Source organism: Maniola hyperantus, chromosome 25 (genome assembly GCF_902806685.2).
Source record: "Maniola hyperantus chromosome 25, iAphHyp1.2, whole genome shotgun sequence".
In the NCBI taxonomy this organism is placed as follows: Eukaryota; Metazoa; Arthropoda; class Insecta; order Lepidoptera; family Nymphalidae; genus Maniola; species Maniola hyperantus.
In genome coordinates, this window is record NC_048560.1 from 5,119,809 (window position 1) to 5,140,920 (window position 21,112).

At 38.4% G+C, this 21,112-nt stretch overlaps 2 protein-coding genes across 4 annotated transcripts in view; one reads left to right on the plus strand and one right to left on the minus strand.

The window, feature by feature from the left end:
- Window positions 1-21,112, plus strand: part of SPR (Sex peptide receptor) — a 196,747-nt gene that overhangs the window by 90,364 nt on the left and 85,271 nt on the right. The window lies entirely within an intron of this gene.
- Window positions 12,026-13,135, minus strand: LOC117993993 (uncharacterized). Its single transcript, XM_034981870.1, has one exon. It carries the CDS (start codon window positions 13,133-13,135, stop codon window positions 12,026-12,028), a length of 1,110 nt encoding a protein of 369 aa, XP_034837761.1.

A 21,112-nucleotide genomic window follows, 5' to 3' on the forward strand; every position in this document is an offset into this window, starting at 1 on the left:
CGTTTATCCATCGATTTATAAATCGATGCGTTTATCCGTAGCGTCTCCAAACGTTTTTAGGATTTCGTACTTCTAGAGAAAAAACGGAACCCTTTTAGAATCACTTTGTTGTCTGTCTGTCGGTCTGTCAAGAAACCTACAGGGTATTTCCCATTGACCTAGAATCATGAAATTTGGCAGGTGGGTAGGTCTTATAGCAGACATTAGGGAATAAATCTGAAAACCGTGAGTTTGTGGTAAAATCCCACAAAAAAATTTAATTGTCGTCATGAACTAAAAATTAGTATTTTCAATTTTCGAAGTAAGATAACTATATCAATTGAGGTATCATATGAAAGGGCTTCACTTGTGCATTTTAAAACAGATTTTTATTTATTTTTATGCATCATGGTTTTTGAATTATCGTGCAAAATGACGAAAAAATACGGAACCCTCGTTGCGCGAACTGACTCGCACTTGGCCGGTTTTTTTTCTTTTATAGACTAGTGCTTGGCTGCAATCAGACCTGCTGGCAAGTGATGATAGAATAGAATAGAATAGAATAGAATGTTTTTTTTATTCATGATGCAGCCTAAGATGGAGCGCGCTTGCCTAGAACATCATCATTATTATCAACCGATAGACGTAGACTTTCTTTAGACTTAGACTAGTATTTGTCTGTGGTATGCCATGTTTCCGTTAATTTTTTTTTTTTTTAAAGAATATTATAGCCATGTTAAATGACTAATATTCCCCTTTCCTCTCCAACTAAGCGTCAGGTTTGTGCTAGGAGTAGGTACGACAATAGTGCAACGGGCGGGGTTTGAACCGTCGACTTTTCGGTTTTCAGTCCACTCTTTACCGGTTGAGCTATTGAGGCTCTAAAAGGAGTTTAATGTAACATGGTCTCTAAATAAAAGAGATTGCCCATTTTCTTAGGAGCTTTGGGCCCCACCTAATATAATTGTTATGTCACCATGGTTTTAATTTTATTTTGTAGACAAATAATTAACTCTTTATATTCTGCAAACGATTTTTATTTATTCACCCTGGTTATAAAGAAATCTTATTTTTTATATTGCTGATATTGAGGTTATATTTAATTAATACTTCTTCAAAATAAATGCATGTTTACGATTCTAACTGTAATTGTGGATATTTTCAATAATAGAGTGAAAAAAGTCGTTATAAAACATAATCGTAAAAAAATAACACATTTAAAAAAAAAATATTTAAGTTTTGACACGACGCCACAAAAGAGGGCCCGTTCACGGGCGATCTCCTTTGTAATTTCGTAAATTAAAATAAAGATGGTTGCATTAAAAGCTTCTTACTTGAAATATTAGTCTACCAAATAAGGGCAAATAAAATAAAACAACTGCAATTGTTGGTAGGTATTAGCCAAAGTATGTAGATTAGAGAAAACGGGACTAGCTTTCTTAATTATTTGGAGAATGGCCAAATATTCCATTTGCTGAGTTAGACTTAAATCTTTGCTAAAATCATGCACTGAAATTATAATAAAACCAGCTCTTGCCCGCGACTTCGTCCGAGGTATGTACAAGTATTAGGAAATGTCCATAAATTCGTTTTGTATCAGATACAAGTTGAATCAGCAAAAAAAAACCGGCCAAGTGCAAGAGTCAGGCTCGCCCAATGAGGGTTCCGTACTACAGTCGTATTTTTTCGACATTTTGCACGATAATTCAAAAACTATGATGCATAAAAATAAATAAAAATCTGTTTTAGAATGTACAGGTGAAGACCTTTCATATATAAGACCTTTCATAGATACCCCACTTGATATAGTCACTCACTTCGAAAGTTGAAAATACTAATTATTAGCTCATGACCACATTTTTTTTTGTGTGATCTAACCCTAAATTCGCAGTTTTCAGATTTTTCCCCTAAATGTCAGCTATAAGATCTACCTACCTGCCAAATTTCATGATTCTAGGTCAACGGGAAGTACCCTGTAGGTTTCTTGACAGACAGACAGACAGACAACAAAGTGATCCTATAAGGGTTCCGTTTTTCCTTTTGAGGTACGGAAGCCTAAAAATGTTCTTTCATTTGGGACCATAGTACAAAGTACAAACAGAAACATACAGAAAAAAGATCACAAATACTAGTAGTGTCATACCAACAGTTCTACACAATTATCTACAACTAGATGATGCCCGCGACTTCGTACGCGTGTATTTAGATGTTTGAAAATCCCGTGGGAGCTCTTCAATTTTCCGGGATTAAAAGTAGCCTATGTCCTTCCCCGGGATGCTAGCTATCTCTGTAGCTATTTCGTCAAAATCGGTTGAACGGATGGGCCGTGAAAAGGTAGCAGACAGACAGACAGACACACTTTCGCATTTATAATATTAGTATGGATAATATTCCATGAATACACCTATTCAAATCGTGTTCTTAAAACTGCAACTTTTTGCTCTTTTTCTCGGAGATTCATTAACAAATCAGTGAGCAAGCACAAAAAAAGACTTTTTATCTGTCTAGACTCATTTTTTATTAATACAAAAATTTGTATAGAGGTAGGTATAGGTTGCAGATAACAAACAGAATTTAAGAAAAGAAACTTTTTTAACTTTAATATTTATCTGTAGCAAAGAATTTGATGATCTGTAGTGAAAATCAAAGTAGATTCAGAAAAATAAAGAACAAAAAATGGTTATAGATGCTATAAAATTCAGATAACAAACAGAATTTAAAAAAAGAAATTTTTTGGAACATTACTATTTATCTGTAGTGAAAATTAAAGTAGATTCAGAAAAATTAAATACAAAAAAAGGTTATAGAGGCTATATATATCATTTAACAAACAGAATTTTAAAAAGAAACTTTTCAGGAATATTAATATTTATCTGTAGTGAAAATTAAAGTAGATTCGGAAAAATAAAGAGCGAATAAAATTAAATGGGTGAAATTATTCTTATTAAGCCAAAAGCACGTAGATAAATGAAACCTTTGAGTCGGTTACGTTTGAGTTTCCGTAATTATTTGGATTTGCGTCGAAAATTCTCTTTGGTTAGATAATAATAATAATTACCATAATATTTTTGTAAGAGGTGAGGAAACCTGCATGCCTGAGGGTTCTCCATAATGTTCTCAAAGGTGTGTATGTGTTTATGACCAAGGATTGGTTATTAAATAAATCCTCAATACATTATTTCAGCATCATCCAAACGTACAGTACGGTAGAAAGTAATGTACATCGGCCTTTAGAATGACATTTCGGCTTTGTAGAGCGTTGCCTGTGGCCCTACCGCGGTTGTTTGACAGCTACAATGTCACGATCGCAATCATCTCTGATTGGTTAATGCTCGCTCACTATTGGCCACAATGCATTGTTGCAACAAGAATCGCACAAATTCAGCCAATCAGAACAATTGAGATTGTAATAATGATTGATGCAGGTTTTAGACAATCGCTCTACTGTATTACTCATCGCATATCTATATGACGTTTTGTCGGTCTCAACGACAGAGACAACGCTCCATAAATCTGCTATCTCCTTCTAAAGGTAAAGGTTCATTAGGTACTTTTAGCCATGTACCTACTGTAGGTACTCATATCTAAGTAATTTATTACTGTACCTATTCAGCAATTAGTTTAGCACAAGCGAGATTGAAAAAGTGATAAATGGATATTTAAAAGTCTTGCTTGTGCAGGGATTACTAACTTTTGATTGATGGCCTTTCAATGGAAGTGACGTCACAGCGGAAAACCGACTTCCGCGAGACTATAGAATTAAAACCAATGATATTATATTATAACGTAACGTATTATAATATTTAAAAAAAAAAAAAGTGTTTGGTACATCATTATTACGCTATGTGCTTCCGCTTGACTGCAAGCACACCAAATATTATGTAGTAGGATTTTTAAACGAAGCCAAGTATCAGTGAAATGCAGCCAGTATTCTTGGCACCATTCCACGCGGTCATGATTTATATAGTAATTAGATAAGGCTAGCTTTAAGTTTTATTGTATTAAAAAAAAAAAAAATTATATTTCATAATATTATCCTCAATTAGTATCAGTATTTTTTATTTTTTATTTTTTATTTTTAAGTGATAAGTGATAACTAATACCTAACTAATAAGTATTAAAGTAAATATATTGACAACCTCCCTGGCGCAGTGGTAAGCGCTGTGGTCTTATTAGAGGGAGGTCCCGGGTTCGATTCCTGGCAGGGATTTGGATTTTTATAATTTCTAAATTTCTGGTCTGGTCTGGTGGGAGGCCTTGGCCGTGGCTAGTTACCACCCTACTGGCAAAGCCGTGCCGCCAAGCGATTTAGCGTTCCGGTACGATGCCGTGTAGAAACCAAAGGTGTATGGGTTTAATAAAAACTGCCATACTCCTTCCAGGCTAGCCCGCTGCCACCTTAGACTGCATCGTCACTTACCATCAGGTGAGATTGCAGTTAAGGGCTAACTTGTATCTGAATAAAAAATAAATAAATAAAAAAAAATTTTTTTTCAGGTAAACAACTTAGAGTCCAGCCAGCCAGCCCTACTCCTTAAAGCTTCTAGTAGCGGTTAGTGCTTACTTAGAACATTCGCACAGAACAGAACCTTCTAGTCAGCTTCAAAAATCAAAGATGATAACGGCTCAATTCAGGCAGGTTTAACACAAAAGTTTGATGATCGCAATCCCCTCTGACTGGCTCCAACTCCTAATTATTAAAAAAAAAAACTTCTGTAAACGCATGTCTGAAATTGACTTTGGAGTTATATTATACAATTACTAGTTTATGGTCGCGATTTCGTCCGCGTGGACTACACAAATTTCAAACCGCTATTTCACCCCCTTAAGGGTTGTAATTTTCAAAAATCCTTTCTTAGCGGATGCCTACGTCATAGTAGCTATCTGCATGCCAAATTTTAGCCCGATTCGTCCAGTAGTTTATGAGCTGTACGCTGATAGATCAGTCAGTCAGTCAGTCACCTTTTTCTCTTATATATTTAGAACTAGATGATGCCCGCGACTTCGTCCGCGTTGATTTAGGGTTTTGAAAATCCTGTGGAAACTCTTCAACTTTCCGGGATGAAAAGTCTATGTCCTTCCCCGGGATGTAAGCTATCTGTGTACCAAATTTCGTTAAAATCGGTTAAACGCTTGAGCTGTGAAAAGCTATAGCAGACAGACAGACACACTTTCGCATTTACAATATTAGTATGGATGGATATTCCACTAAATTACTTTCCGAAGAACTGAACTAGGTCATACCATTAATTGTATCTTGTGTGTACATAATATGCAAGCAATATCACTGATTAGATATCCCTAAGGCTTCCGATACTACATACCCAAGTTTGCATCGCCGAAGTCGCAAACTAGTTAGCTCTTGTTCTCACTATTACACTAGAGTGTAGAGTGGGATCAGGGAACTATTAATTCTAAGGTAAATCTACACTATGTTACGCTTCTACACACGTGTAGACCTAGATTGAACATAGTGTAGGTAACTGAGTGCAGACCGCTTGACTTTGTTGCGGATACTAAGGCATCTTCAACAAAGTCAAGCGGTACTTTACGCCTGAACAGCTTCTTGACTTGTTCTCTGTACCTAAACTTCATTTAAATTTGTTAAACGGATGGACCTTTAAAAATCCCGTGGGAACTCTTTGATTTTCCGGGATGAAAAGTAGCCTAAGTCCTTCTCCGGAATGTAAGTTGACTCTGTACCAAATATCATCAAAACTGGTTAAACTGTTGGGTCGTTTTTTTTTCCGCAGAATAATTCTCTAAACTACCTGCGTTAATTTTTAAATTTTTTTGGAGAAACACTAACTTATTTTTAGAGATTAACATAAATCTATTGTACGTCATCTGCGTGCTATGTCTAAGTCATAGAGTAAGGATATGATATCATATACAGAGGTTCGACGAAGCCGCCTAGAAGCAATCGTGTGGTAAATTTGGGACAAAGGAACGACGCCTACTTAGGGCCTTAACTATACTAATAAATAAAATTGAGCTGTCCGTCTGTAATTTCGAAATAACTACCTCATATTGAGCTCTTATGGTTATTTGAGCTGTACCATAACTGAATCACACGTTTTTAAAATTCGTCTGTCTGTCTGTTTGAACGAGCTAATCTTCGGAAAGGCTAAACCTATTTTGACGAGACTTTCACAGACAAGTAGAGGATTAACCAAGGAGTATCATACGTATAAGGAGTCCTGGAAAATCAAAAATTGCCACGGGATTTTTAAAAACCTTAAACCACGCGGGTGAAGCCGCGGGCGGGCGGGCTAGTGTTGAATAGTTGTAGTGGTCGTCATTTACCACGAGATCAAAGGCGCGAACTACTGTGGTCTCTTTTTATACTGTGGTCTATTTCTATATTGTGGCCTCTTTCTATACTGTGGTCTCTTTCTATACTGTTGTCTAAGTATAGGTGAATGGCCTTTTTATGTGTTTTACTTGAGAACAACCTGAGAATAATGTCACATTATGTCTTAGAGAGGAGTTTCTAATGGGTCCCCTGATATAGGAGTACTAGTGATAAATGATAGTAGCTAAATGTAGAGCACCGTAAGGTTATTGTATTGTACCTAGTTAGTTTTGCTAAGTCGCTATTGCTAAATCCTATCATTGCACTTTTGTGAAAATTTATAATATTGCTTTTTAAAATTTATAATTTTAACAATTTTTTGTATGTATATTTATGTTAGTTAGTACTCGTAGTATAATTAGTGTAATTGGGCTTTATGGCCGTTCTAATTAAATAATAATTAAATAAATAATAATAAAATAAAATAATCATCATCATCATGATAAACCCATCACCGGCTTACTACAGAGCACGAGTCTCCTCTCAGAGTGAGAAGGGTTTTGGCCATAGTCTACCACGCTGGCCATGTGCGGATTGGTAGACTTCACACACCTTTGAGAACATTATGGAAAACTCTCAGGCATGCAGGATTCCTCACGATGTTTTTCTTCACCGTCAAAGCAAGTGATATTTAATTAATTAAAACGCACATAACCCCCGACCTTCGATTAGAAGGCGGACGTCCTAAGCATTAGGCCAGCACGGTAGACTATGGCCAAACCCTTCTCACTCTGAGAAGAGACCCGTGTTCTGTAGTGAGCCGGTCATGGGTTGATCATGATGAAAATCTGCCAGTAAGAAGATTTAATACTTCGGCATTAAAAAGCGTCGGGGAGCAGAATTTTATCCAATTTATTTTCCCAAATTGCCTAAACGTCAGCATAATTCAATATTTATTGTAAAAGACATGTACGTCGCGCGTCACTTGGGTGTGGCAAACATATTTAATTGAATTTGTGTGTCGGTTCCTTACTTCCCGTGGGAGGCTGCCTGGTTTGGATGATCAGGCTTATTATGTGAAGCTAGGGTTGAGCTTTCACTTAAATCAATTGAGAAGCTGGCGAATAAAACAGTGTTATTGCACAAAAGAAAAATTTACAGGGAAACAAACAACTTATAATTCATACTCTTTACCGATACATACCCCTTCCATGTTAGCCCGCTACCATCTTAGACTGCATCATCACTTACTACCAGGTGAGATTGCAGTTAAGGGCTAACTTGTATCTGAATAAAAATAATAATAATACTAGCTTATGCCCGCGACTTCGTTCGCGTGGAATTAGGTTTATAAAAATCCTGTGAGAACTCTTTGATTTTACGCATATTTTACGGGATAAAAAGTAGCCTATGTCACTCTCCAGGTCTTTATCTATACCCATGCAAAAATCACGTCAATCCGTTGCACCGTTGCGACGTGATTGAAGGACAAACCAAGAAACCAACAAACAAACACACTTTCGCATTTATAAGGGTACTGATTATGCGAAAGTGTGTCTGCTAGCATGGCCCGAAAATTCAACCAATTTTGATGAAATTTGGTACAGAGTTGGCTTACATCCTGGGAAAGGACATAGGCTACTTTTTACCCCGGAAAATTAAAGAGTTCCCACGGGATTTTAGAAACCTAAATCCACGCGGACGAAGTCGCGGGCATTAGCTAGTAAATAAGTATTTTTTTTTCAAATTATGACAAAGAAATGGACAAAAAAAATCGTGGGAAAAACAGCCGACCCAAAAACAGATTTTTAAAAATTCCACGCACTCGTGATCTTAGAGTAAAAATAATATTCAAAAAAGCCCATATTTCTAAGATAAAAATGCAGATGGCGCTATTACTGACGCTGACTGGAATATTTATTATTTTTTCTCGCACGTTTTTGTCGACCTTCGTTACGATTAAATTGAATTTATGTCTAGTTTGCTCGGGGCGTCTGCTTTACTTCACACGATCAGCTTTGTTATCTGGAAGTAGGGGTGAACATGAACGTGATGGGTTTTTAGAGTTCCGTACCTCAAAAGGAAAAACGGAACCCTTTGTTGTCTGTCTGTCTGTCGGTCTGTCAAGAAACCTACAGGGTACTTCCCGTTGACCTAGAATCATGAAATTTGACAGGTAGGTAGATCTTATAGCTGACATTCGGGGAACAATATGAAAACCGTGAATGTGTGGTTACATCACACAAAAAAAAATTGTGGTCATGAACTAATAATTGGCATTTTCAATTTTCTAAGTAAGATAACTATATCAAGTGGGGTATCATATGAAAGGTCTTCACCTGTACATTCTAAAACAGATTTTTATTTATTTTTATGTATCATAGTTTTTGAATTATTCTGCAAAATGTCGAAAAAATACGACTGTAGTACGGAACCCTCATTGCGCGAGCCTGACTCGCACGTGGCCGGTTTTTAATTTATTATCAGTATTATACGAAAACAACTAAATTCCAGGTAGCAAATTACTTACGTTTTTCGGCAACCATAAGGACTCTTGACGGAAACGAAGATAGTATTATTATTTCCATTACCTATTAGATCCTTAATAGAAATTAGATAAGCTGTGATAGCCTAGTGGTTAGGACGTCCGCCTTCTAATCGGAGGTCGGGGGTTCGATCACGCACGCCGGACACGCACCTCTAACTTTTCGGAGTTATATGCGTTTTCGTGGTTTTAATTAATAATAATAAATAATAAAATAATAAATAATTTTTATTTCAGGCAATGAAAATACAACCCATAACAATATACACAGTATGAAGCGGATTAAATTAATATTAGAATTGATTAGAATATAATATAAATGTAAAAAAATGGCGCTAACAATTAAAAAAAAATAAATCTAAGTAAAGGTGTTATTGTCGCACCGATGCAGGTTGGACCAATGCTTTGTAAAAGGATTACTAAGGTCCTCTACAACAGCACACAAGATAGCGTTTGTACTGTGTGTCAGTCTTTTCCAGAAGGATGCCGTCCTTGCTCGGAGTATGGCGAAGAAGTCAGGGACTCTTGCAGCAGCAAACATAGCTTTAGCACTGCAGAAACGCGGGTGCTTCATTAGGATGCGGAAGGCGTTGTTATATTGTACCCTAAGTGCATTATAGCTGCGCTTGGTAAACTTTGTCCACAGCTGACATGTGTAGAAACATTGACAAAAAGCTTTAAATAACGTCACCTTCACATCATCGGAGCAACGAGCGAATCTGCGCGCTATCATGTTAGCCCGTACCGAAAGAGCCCTGCGCTCCCTCTCCATATCTCTGTCATCTTTTATGTCTTCTGATAAAATATGGCCCAAATATTTAAAGCTCTTGACAACCCGAACCGACGACCCATTCAGATATACCGGCGGAACGGTCTCCGGACCCTTGCCCGCTTTGAAGACGAGCATTTCAGTTTTTGCTACATTATATTTGAGAGCATGTTCTGTAGCAAACTGCTCACAAATATTGAGCAGTTTCCTAAGTCCATTTATTGAGGGGCTGAGGAGCACCATGTCATCAGCGTAGCTCAAATTGTTAACACAGATGTTACCAATATGGCAACCGACTTTGGTACTTCTCAGCCTCCCGATAAGGTCATTCATATAAAGGTTAAATAGGTCCGGAGACGTTAGCCCTCCTTGACGAACGCCACACTCTAGTCTGTATTCACTAGAGAGTGCATCGCCCCATTTTACGTAGTTAGTTTGGTTCTCGTACCAAAATCTCCACAGATTCATTAATTCTTTTGGTACGTGTCTATCAAGTTTACGCCATAGTATTTTGTAATTAACGAGGTCAAATGCCCGGCTTAGATCTAGAAAACATGCATATACTGAAGTATCTCTATTAACATAATAGTTTACAGTATATTTGAGACTTAAAATAGCCGAATCTGTGGAGAGTCCGGCACGAAAACCAAACTGAGCATCGTCAATATTAAAATTCCTGGTCAGTTCGGGTTGTAAGAGCCTTTCCAAGATTTTTCCGACCACAGTACCTAACGATATGGGTCTATAGTTGGTAAGGTTAGACAGATCGCCGGTTCTATTTTTTACGATGGGGGCTACTACCGTTTTCATAAGGCCCTGTGGTAAATAACTGTGCTTTAAGCATAACTTGAATATAATGGACAAGACCCGATAAACTTCATCACTGGCATAGAGTATGTGCTCAATGCTGAGGCCATCGTGTCCCGGAGACTTGCCACGCTTTATACATCTTACAGTTTGCGCAATGTTATCTGGAGTGAAAATATTATTCAGATCAACAGACGAGTTCTGCTGCAAGGATGTATCGGACACAATGGTCTCAACATTTTGTTCACTACCCACTTCCATAGGTTGCACTTTAAAATGGTTAGCAAACATGTCCGCGATTCTATTCGGGTCCTGTTCATTATTCACAGATACGGGTAGGACATCCTTATGTTGGAGGTTTTTGGTGGCCTTCCAAAATTTTGGAAAATTCTTCTTATCTCTATTTTCAGCTATTTTATCCATCTTTATCATTTCTTGGTTTCTTTGGCACCATTTTAATTTGTTTTTAAATATTTTTCTAAATTTTAACATATTTTCATATATATATCCATGATCCGGTTTACCAACGTCAACCCACCAACTAAAATATAGTCTAGCTTGTTCGTGGCTTAATTTTACATGATAGTTCCAGCCAGCGATCTGTCTACCCTTATTTCCTGCACCGCTACGAGAACAACTTAACTCGGCTCCAGCCTGTAAAATACTTACCACTTCATTATACATATTGTCAATAGTAAGCTTACACTCTAAAATATCACAGTTATTTTTATCACAGCTATCGAAATGACTAGTATAAGTACTAACTAGTTTTAATTTTCTAAAACAATATTCTCCGTATTGATTAATCTGGTCAAGATTTCTATTATTCCAGAGAATTTTGCTATTGTTACGGGTATTGCCTATGTTACATTCTATTTTTTTTACAATGACGTCAATATTAATATCTATCAGTAGCGGAAAGTGGTCTGACCAGTGTACGTCATTGACAACATTTATACCTTTTATCATTTTAAACGCCGCCTCCGTGCCTAAACAGTGGTCAAGCCATCTTCTTGAGCCACTCGACTCACACATAAAAGTGTAAGTATTGGAGTTCAAACCCAATAGATCCACATCCGCACACACCCAAGACTCGGCCGAACAGAATTCAAAAAGTTCCCGTCCGAAGCGGGCGCAAGGGTGCGCATTAAAGTCGCCCAAAGCAAACACAACTTCTATATTACTGTCACTAACAATGGCATTAAGTTGCGCGAGACAGCTCGTAAACTCAATTAAATCATCTACTTTATCACTATCACAGGGCATATAAATACTAAATACTAACATATCACAATTATGGGTCTTAATTTTAACCGCAATTAATCGGTCACTGTTACAATCCACTATAGTGACATCTGGAAAGAGCGATCTGCGCCACATTAACGCTAGCCCTCCGTACGGCCTGCCACGCAACACGCCGGCAGAGGTGTCTACCGAAGATTTCGAGTAACAGCTAAAATCTTTATCAATTTCATTTATGAAATTAATGTCATGTGGCAGCAGCCACGTTTCTTGGAGGGCTATTATGTCAACGTTTTGACATAAGTGGCGTACATGCTGCGCAGACCGCTTTACGGACTTACAGTTGAAGGACGCAATAGTTACGTAATTGTAATTATTTTCGGGCGTACTATCCATTGAGTTTGTTGTTAGTGGCGGCAACGCTTTGCGCATTACGGTCTCTGAAGCGACGAAATACTAAGCCCTGAGGCCAAAAATTACTGTTCAAGAAGGTGCTCAGCTGGCTGCTAGACACCACTATTTTATAAGAATTAAAATCAACGTCACGATTTTGTTTTAATAACTCGACGCTGAAGCACTCTTGATTCATGTCTTTAATATGATTTTTAATGTCGTCTTCGGTGGTACTCTTTTTAGCCCGAGACAAGTAAATGGCACTTTTGGATTCGCTCACCAAAATTCGGGCCGAGTTCTGCAATGTACCACGCATATTTTTAAGTTTAGTTTTCTTACGAACCACTAACTTAAAATCGTCATCGGTGACGGTGGCAGAAATATTTGTTTCACGAGCGGCCGTCGGAGATTTCGTTGCCACGCGATCATGACCCGAACGGCGAGCTTGCGTAGTGTTTGTACTCGCCTGCCGCCGCGGTCGATGCACAATATCACGATAGGTCGGAGTGAACACATTCTCGACGGAGCTCGCACGGTTGTAGTGTGGTACAAGTACAGGCGACAGTGCCTGTTTGTCAGTCGGTGTTGAAATTATTTTCTTAGGTATCACACTCGGATCCCGAGACTTCGGAGGCGTCATTTGGTCGGGTTTTTTAAAACAAGTCAGAAGTTGAGAAATATCGGAGCTGATTTTCGTTTGGAATTGAGTAAATTCTTTTTTCGAGACAGTTTCATTACGAATATCTTGAAGCTCGCATTTCATGGTAGTTAGGTCTTTCAATAGGCGAGTCACGTCAACATGTTCGAAAGTAACAGGAGGTAGACGGTTCAAATCCTTTGCAACAAATATTGGTTGCAGCGTCGGGTCGGTTTCTTTTAGTCTCTTAATGACATCTTTAACATTCTTCTTTTTCTTGTCCTCTCCCTTTCTTTGGATGTTTCTAGAGACTCCTCCCGTGTTTTCAAATAGAACATTTTTGCCGCTTTCGATCTCTTCGTCAGAAAAACTTGAAATACATATTTGTACTATAGATAACTCATCAAGACAGTCGACTTTGTTCTGAACGAACGTGAGAAATTCATTTACGATAAGATTACTCGCCATCGCGTATGAGATTGGACCACACACCACATTACTCGCACAGAGAACGCTCCTAACCACCGCGACAACTAGGAGGCGACTGATAAATTGATTAATTAAATATCACTTGCTTTAACGGTGAAGGAAAACATCGTGAGGAAACCTGCATGCCTAAGAGTTCTCCATAATGTTCTCAAAGGTGTGTGAAGTCTACCAATCCGCACATGGCCAGCGTGGTAGACTATGGCCAAAACCCTTCTCACTCTGAGAGGAGACCCGTGCTCTGTAGTGAGCCGGTGATGGGTTGACCATGACACAAAGCCAACCTGGTTCGGAATACTTTGAGGGAGTACAGTGTTTGTGTCGACTAAAAATCTCACGAAGTTCCATCCCACCGCTGCCGTCCATCATCCACAGGTTCTCTTAGAGGCCCGGTCTCACGGGGAGAGCTATTCCCTCCCCACGTTCCCCATGCTCAATATCACCAGTCAATATCATATATCAATGCTCGCCTTCCCCTGCGTCTACTGTGCACTGTGCTCGAGCTTACAAACGGCCATATATAAAAAAAAATATTCACTGACGTCCATGTCGTTGCCAACCCTGTAGAGTGTAGGTGTTCGTAGCATTACTTCGTATTTCTAAGTATCGTATAAAAATATTTCCTCAAGAGGTGTTGTATCATTTACGATACATAGAGACCAGTAAACTCATTTTCTCCCCTAGCATTTATGTTTTATGTTGTCTCTCTTATGTACGGTATTATTTTCACGTGATTTGTTAGGCTCTTTACGCACTGCATAAGATCCGAGTCCGAGAACCTTTGCCTTTTCGTTTACTCCGTTGCCTCGGAGAGGTAAATCATGATAAATCTTCGTCGGTCCCGGTTATAATCTTAATCTAAATATATATATAAAAAGAAAAAGTGACTGACTGAGTAACTGATCTATCATCGCACAGCTCTAACTACTGGACGGATTGGGCTGAAATAACGCATGCAGATATCTATTATGACGTAGGCATCCGCTAAGAAAGGATTTTAGGAAATTCAACCGCTAATGGGGTGAAATAGTTGTTTGACATTTGTGTAGTCCTCGCGGATGAAGTCGCAAGCATATTCTAGTCACTAACATAACTGTAAATAGTCAAAGTCAAATGATTTATTCAAAATAGATAATAAATTACTCTTTTTGATAGTCATATGTTGGATTTGTAAGATATAGTGGTGATAATTATAACGCAAACTTAAAACTAATGCTACGAGGGTTCCAAACGCGCCCAGGTCTGAAAAAGGCCCACAACAAACTCAGTATATAATAATTAACCTAATAGTTGAAATTTCGTTCTCTTACACCGGAATTTCATAGTCAAGCTTCGATTCAAACGACGTGATATTCAAGATAACTGATACTGCTACCATTATAGGATTAATGAGCAGGGGTCACGGCCCTCAGTAATGAGGAATTCGGCTATAAAGTCAAACGTACTTACCTAGTAATAAAAGCTTGATGTTGTTTTGTATTCTGAGCGCGCCGGCTTGGCCGAGATTATCCCGATTTCGGACGAAGGTCACGATGACCCATCTCCAATTTGATCTAGGTGCTGAGTATAATGGAATAATGAAGATTAACCGAATTGGACGTGAACGTGATCAAATCAGAAATGAGGAGGTTCGTTGGAGAACCAGAGTATCCGACATAGCTCAACGGGTTGCGAAGCTGAAGTAAGTATGTAGAATGGCGAACACGCACCGGAAAGCACAGCGTTAGAAGAGTAAACAGATAACATCAAACGAGTCGCAGGGAGCCGCTGAATTCAGGCGGCGCAAGTCCGTGACGTGTACTGTGGAAGTCCCTACAAGAAACCTATTTCCAGCAGTGGACGTCTATCGGTTGACAATGGAGTAAACAGAAAGACTAAATTTGAAACCCCAAAGTCGGCCACCCATCCAGTTACCAACTCGGGTCAACGTTGCTTAACAATCGCAATCGATTGCTGTGACAACTAGGCCACACGCTCCTCTCCTATATTCCTTTATCTATTGAATAAAAATCATATCTCGGTACAAAAAAAATCAATTGAATATCGAAAGGCAAATTGTATTTCACGCCCGTCCATCATCATTAAGCTCAAGTCAGTGAATCAAACGGCTTTTCAAATACGATCCAAGCAAAGTCATTGGCAGATAGATGACTTTTACATTTTTCTATCGGAAAAAGTATTGGATCAACCTGTATTGAATTTTCTAACGTTTTTCGACTGGCGACTCAATCAAAGTGCATTGAAAGTTGGACTATAGAGCACACTAGTATATAGAGTAGCCATAGAGTAGCAGACCTCGTTATAAAATGCAACTGCGGAAAAGCTACAGGGTGTAACCAGACAAATGACAAGGCTGGCAAAAACGAAGACAGGTGATACTGATGATTACTGATATGATGATACCACAAAAAAAATATAAAAAAATCTTATAATTTTTCATTCATATTCATATTCATATTCATATTCATATTCATATTCATATTCATATTCATATTCATATTCATATTCATATTCATATTCATATTCATATTCATATTCTTTTGTAAAAGTTTACGATATATTGCAAATAAAACATCTGACTGACACACATCTGACTGATTACAAAGAACACACCCTCCAAATTTCATGTGTGTAGGACCAGTGGTTTAGGCTATGCGTTGATATATAAGTCAGTCAGTCAGTCAGGACTTTGAATTTTGTATGTACAGAAGATAAGCTCATGGTATTCAATTTTGTGCTAAAAGTTATACACAAAAAATTAATTCCAATATCGGAAGGCCATTGTATATTTCATGGCCGTCTATCAGCGTTACGCCGAGCCGCTGAATCCAACAGGTTTTCAAATGGGATCCAAGCAAAGTCATTGGATGACTTTTAGATTTTTCTATCGGAAAAATATTGGATCAACCTGTAGGTATAGTATGAGAATTTATATCTCACCAACAACGTGTTATAGAATTCGAAAGTCGAATACAGTAAAGTTACAGTAGAATGGACGTAAAAGTTCTTGATTTGAAGTAGAAAATTGTGTGCCACGACGTTAATTTAGCAAGCTTTCTGCCTAGCTGTTTATAAGTAGACGTAATAACGAAATTGAGTTACAACTTACAAGACATTTAGGTAACATCTATTTTACTTTAACATCATCATCTTCATCAACCGATAGACGGCCACTGCTAGACATAGGTCTCTTGAAGGGGCTTCCACACACCTCGGTCTTGCGTTTCCTGAATTCAACGGCTCCCTGCGACTAGCTTGCTGTCGTCTGTCCTCTAGTTAGGTGGGGTCTTCCAACGCTGCGCTTTCCAACTTTAACGCTAAAGTTTTTTCAAATACTATCAACGTTGGTGAGACGTAAAATCTTGTACTAACCCCCGTATTGACTTTAGTCTTTACGGTGTTTTTTGCGCCTGAGCAAAATTGAAAATTGATTTAGTATTCTGATATGAATGTGCATAGTCTACAGAATCTATCTCTGATTTATAAAAGTAGAAACTGAGAGACAGTTTTTTTTATTCAGATACAAGTTAGCCCTTGACTGCAATCATCAACATCAGGTGACCCGCCTGCTCGTTTGCTCGCTATATCTATTAAAAAAAAAAAATCTCACCTGATGGTAAGTGATGATGCAGTCTAAGATGATAGCGGGCTAACCAGGAAGGGGTATGGCAGTTTTTATTAAACCCATACCCCTTTGGTTTCTACACGGCATCGTACCGAAACGCTAAATCGCTTGGCGGCACGGCTTTGCCGGTAGGGTGGTAACTAGCCACGGCCGAAGCCTCCCACCAGACCAGACCAGAAATTTTGAAATTATAAAATTCCAAACCCCTGCCAGGAATCGAACCCGGGACCTCCCACTAATAAGACCACAGCGCTCACCACTGCGCCAGGGAGGTCGTCAAACACAGCGTCAGACAGTGAGACAACGTGCAGCTTTTGCGCCTCGGCTTGCATCATGATCAAGCTATCTCTTAGAATGAGAAGGGCTTGGCTATCTATAGTTCACTTTGCACGGCCGGCCAGCTTTGTTAGGGTGGAATACGATCTTGGACTGTATTAATAAAATGATGTGATGTTTTGTATAGCCGGAGCTTATGGGGCTAGAATTCATTATTAAGGAGAATAATTTAAGGAGAGTGACAATAAACCAATTTTTATCCCGGAAAACCAAAGAGTACCCACGGGATTTTCAAAAACCTAAATCCACACGTATGAAGTCGCGGGCATCAGCTAGTATTAAAATATATCGAGCGACGGAAAAACAATTTTCCATATTTCAGTGTTTATAGAAGAGGAGTAGTCTGGTTTTAATTTTGAACTTTATCTACTCAAAGCTCTCTCTCAAAGATTTCCATTTTTACTTTATGAAGCATGCCTAGCTCATACAAGGAACATGCCCCTCATTATTTCTAGAGTCACCGACCCGCCCCTTTCATCCCAGCAATGAATAGACTTAATAACTCGAGAGCTGGTGGTTTTATCGCCAACTGAATACAGTGAAGTTAATTTACAAATAATAGTTAATCCGTTATGAGCGCAAACTCGTCAACAAACTGAGGTACAGTTTGGCGATATATAAATTGTTATCTTAAGTGTTAATATATTATGTATTATAATAAATAAATGAAAAAAAAAATCTCTTTCTATCAATTGTGTGCTGTGTGTGTGCAAAAAGGACGTCCGCCTCCTAATCGGGGGTTGGAGGTTCGATCCCGGGCACGCAACTCTAAATTTTTGGAGTTATGTGCGTTTTAATTAATTGAATATCACTCGCTTTAGCGGCAAAGGAAAACGTTGTGAAGAAATTTGCATGCCTGAGAATTTCTCCATAATGTTTTCAAAGGTGTGTGAAGTCTGCCAATCCGCACTTGGCCAGCGTGGTAGACTATGGCCAAACCCTTCTCACTCTGAGATTCTAATCGATAAAATCTAAAGAGAACAATCTAAAACGTTATACTTTTCGACCGAAACATTTAGAATTATGAAAAATCAATATCTATTCGGGTAGCGGTCTTGCAGCTTGGCTGTAATAATAAAATATGTTTGAATAGTACGACCTATCGAAACTTTGCTTTTTCTGGCCGGCACTTTTTGGTATTTCTGGGCTACTGCACCAGGGTGGTTGTCGTATTATACCGAAATTACCGCCAGCTCTCTGTCTATAAACGGAGCTCGTTTGAATAAACTCTGTACCTTATTGTTAGGCGTACTTACAAAGGGTTTTCAAATCGCGATGGGTTAGTTGCTTTATCTAAGGACAAAGACACACCAACTTCTAACCCCTACTAAAGTACGCATAATACGATTTTTTGCATGGATAATATAGTTAAAGACCTAGAGAGTGACATAGGCTACTTTTTAACCCTGAAAATTAAAGAGTTCCCACGGGATTTAGCTTCTCTCTTCTCTACTCAGCCTTACTTTATACAGAACCATCATCGTCATAATTAATGGCCCACCACTGAGAACGGGTTGTCTTTCAGAATAAAAGGGTTAGACCGTAGTCCACCACGCTGGCCGAGATTGGCTAAGATTGGCAAGGTTGACTGGCGGATTTGAAAAATTCACACACCTTTAAAAACATTATGGAGAACTCATCAATGGAGAACTCTCATGTATACAGGTTTTTTTGTGACGTTTTTCTTCACTAAAGCAAATTATCTTTACATAGTATAAAATAAAGTCGCTTCCCGCTGTCTGTATGTATGTTTGAACGCGTAGATCTTTTAAACTACGCAACGGATTTTAATGCGGTTTTTACCAATAGATAGAGTGATTCAAGAGGAAGCTTTATAGGTATAGTTTAAGTCACAACATATTAGAGATCCCTAGGGAAATTGATATCTCACTGACACCACATTAGTATCTATGCACCCATGCGAAGCCGGGGCTGGTCGCTAGTATTTAATATCTTAAACGCGTATAAGGATGGCAAACGAAGAGGTTTTAATGGGTAGAAATCCCACACAATCCGATCTCTCCCAAAAGAGATCGGATATCTCAGGAAGATTTCCGCTCAGTCAAAAAAACCATGCAAGCCATTTTAATACACCTTTCGCACTTGACTGAACCTTTAAACGTTGCCTCGTTATACCGCAACTTTTCCAATACAGTTTTACGAGAAAACGACAACAAAGTTCTGCAAACTACACTTAAAGCCCCATTAATAATTTCCACCAGACATAGCGGTTTCAGTTTAACGAAACAGAATTTTCGCAACGCTCCCTTTGAGTGGTTTTGGGTGCATTATACAAAGCTGAAGTGGATATGTCTGCTTGTTCAAGGAATATTCTTGCTCCAAGAATTATTTAAGACCTCCCTGGCGCAGTGGTGAGCGGAACAGTATGGTCATAATCAGTGGGGAATTTTAGAATTTTATGATTTCTAAATTTCCTCTGGGTCTGGTCCGTTGCGCAAAAAAATGAGCCAGCCCAGGCTGTCACCAGATGAGGATATCAATCGCGGTGAAATATCTTGTAAAAAAAATTTAATGTATAGATTAGCGCTTGGCTGCAATCAGACCTGCTGGCAAGTGATGATGCAGGCTAAGATGGAGCGCGCTTGCCTAGAAGATGCCTATTCACTTTTGACTTGAAGGTGCCCATATTAAACCACTGATCTCAGACATTTGAATTCTACCCAAAGACTTTGTGCCGAATGCTTTAAAAACGATTAAAAATGAAAATTAATCTTTTAATCGCGATTCCTTTCAAAAGGCAATTTCAATGAAGTCTGGATATAACGATTGCAATAAAAGCCGAGATCTAGTATTACAAGAGTTGATTGAAAACAAGAACACAACAATGGCCGCTACTTTAGCTACTTATAACAAGATTTCAATAAACAAGAAAAGCAAGAATAAAACAGTGCTCTTATTAGGAGTTCTTTGATGAAATATCGATTTTAGATCGGACGGTATTAAATAAAATGAGAAGAAATGTGTTTGTTTCATTAAAGACAACTTGGGCCACTCGTGATAAGTCCGGACTGTACTACCGATTTGGAAAGCAGATTCTACTGAGAAAAGCCGGCAAGAAACTCAGCAATTAGGTACCTACTCTTTTTAAAAGCAAAATGTTACAATATGTATATACATCTAAATCATCATCATCATGATCAACCCATTGTCGGCCAGAGCACGGGCCTTCTCTCACAATGAGAATGCTTTGAAAATTGAAATGAAAATAAAAGTATTTTTTTATTCAACTAAACTTTTACAAGCACTTTTGAATCGTCGGATTTATCTATCACTGGTTCGGAATGCCTTTCCTACCAGAAGAAGATCTACCTACTATAGATCCGTTAATTGCGACGTGATTAAAGGACAAACCAGTAAACCAACAAACCTACAAACCAACACTTCTTATAAAAGTTTCGTTTTATAAGAAGGCAAAAGAAAAAGGACTTGTTTGATTATGAATACATATAACTACATCGAGTAGACCAGAGTAAATTAAAGACTAATATTTGCTCTCTCGATTCGATATGACACGTGATTTAAATCCTTTTTAATTCATAAGCTGTGGTGAGTTATTTGTGTAATAAATATTATCTTTTATCTAAATACTAGCTGCCCCGGCGAACGTCGTACCGGCTAACAATCGATTCAAATTTTTTAAATTTTTCTCTCCGTAAGAACCATCCTCGTACTTCAAGGAATGTTATAAAAAAAGAATTACCGAAATCGGTTCAGCTGTTCTCGAGATTTGCGATGAGCAACACATTTAGTGATTCATTTTTATGGATGGAATGGAAAAGGACTAATCTATCAACGCACACCTCAAACTGCTGGACAGATCGGGATATAGCCGAGTAGCTTATGCCCGGGACTTCATTCGCATGGGCCACACAAATTTCAAACCCCTATTTCATCCCCTTAGGGTTTGAATTTTCAAAAATCCTTTCTTAGCAGGTGCCTACGTCATAATAGCTATCTGCATGCCAAATTTCAGCCCG

Bases quoted from the DNA above. Each gene is read 5' to 3' on its own strand.
- LOC117993993 (XM_034981870.1), bottom strand. From the start codon at position 13,135: ATGGCGAGTAATCTTATCGTAAATGAATTTCTCACGTTCGTTCAGAAC.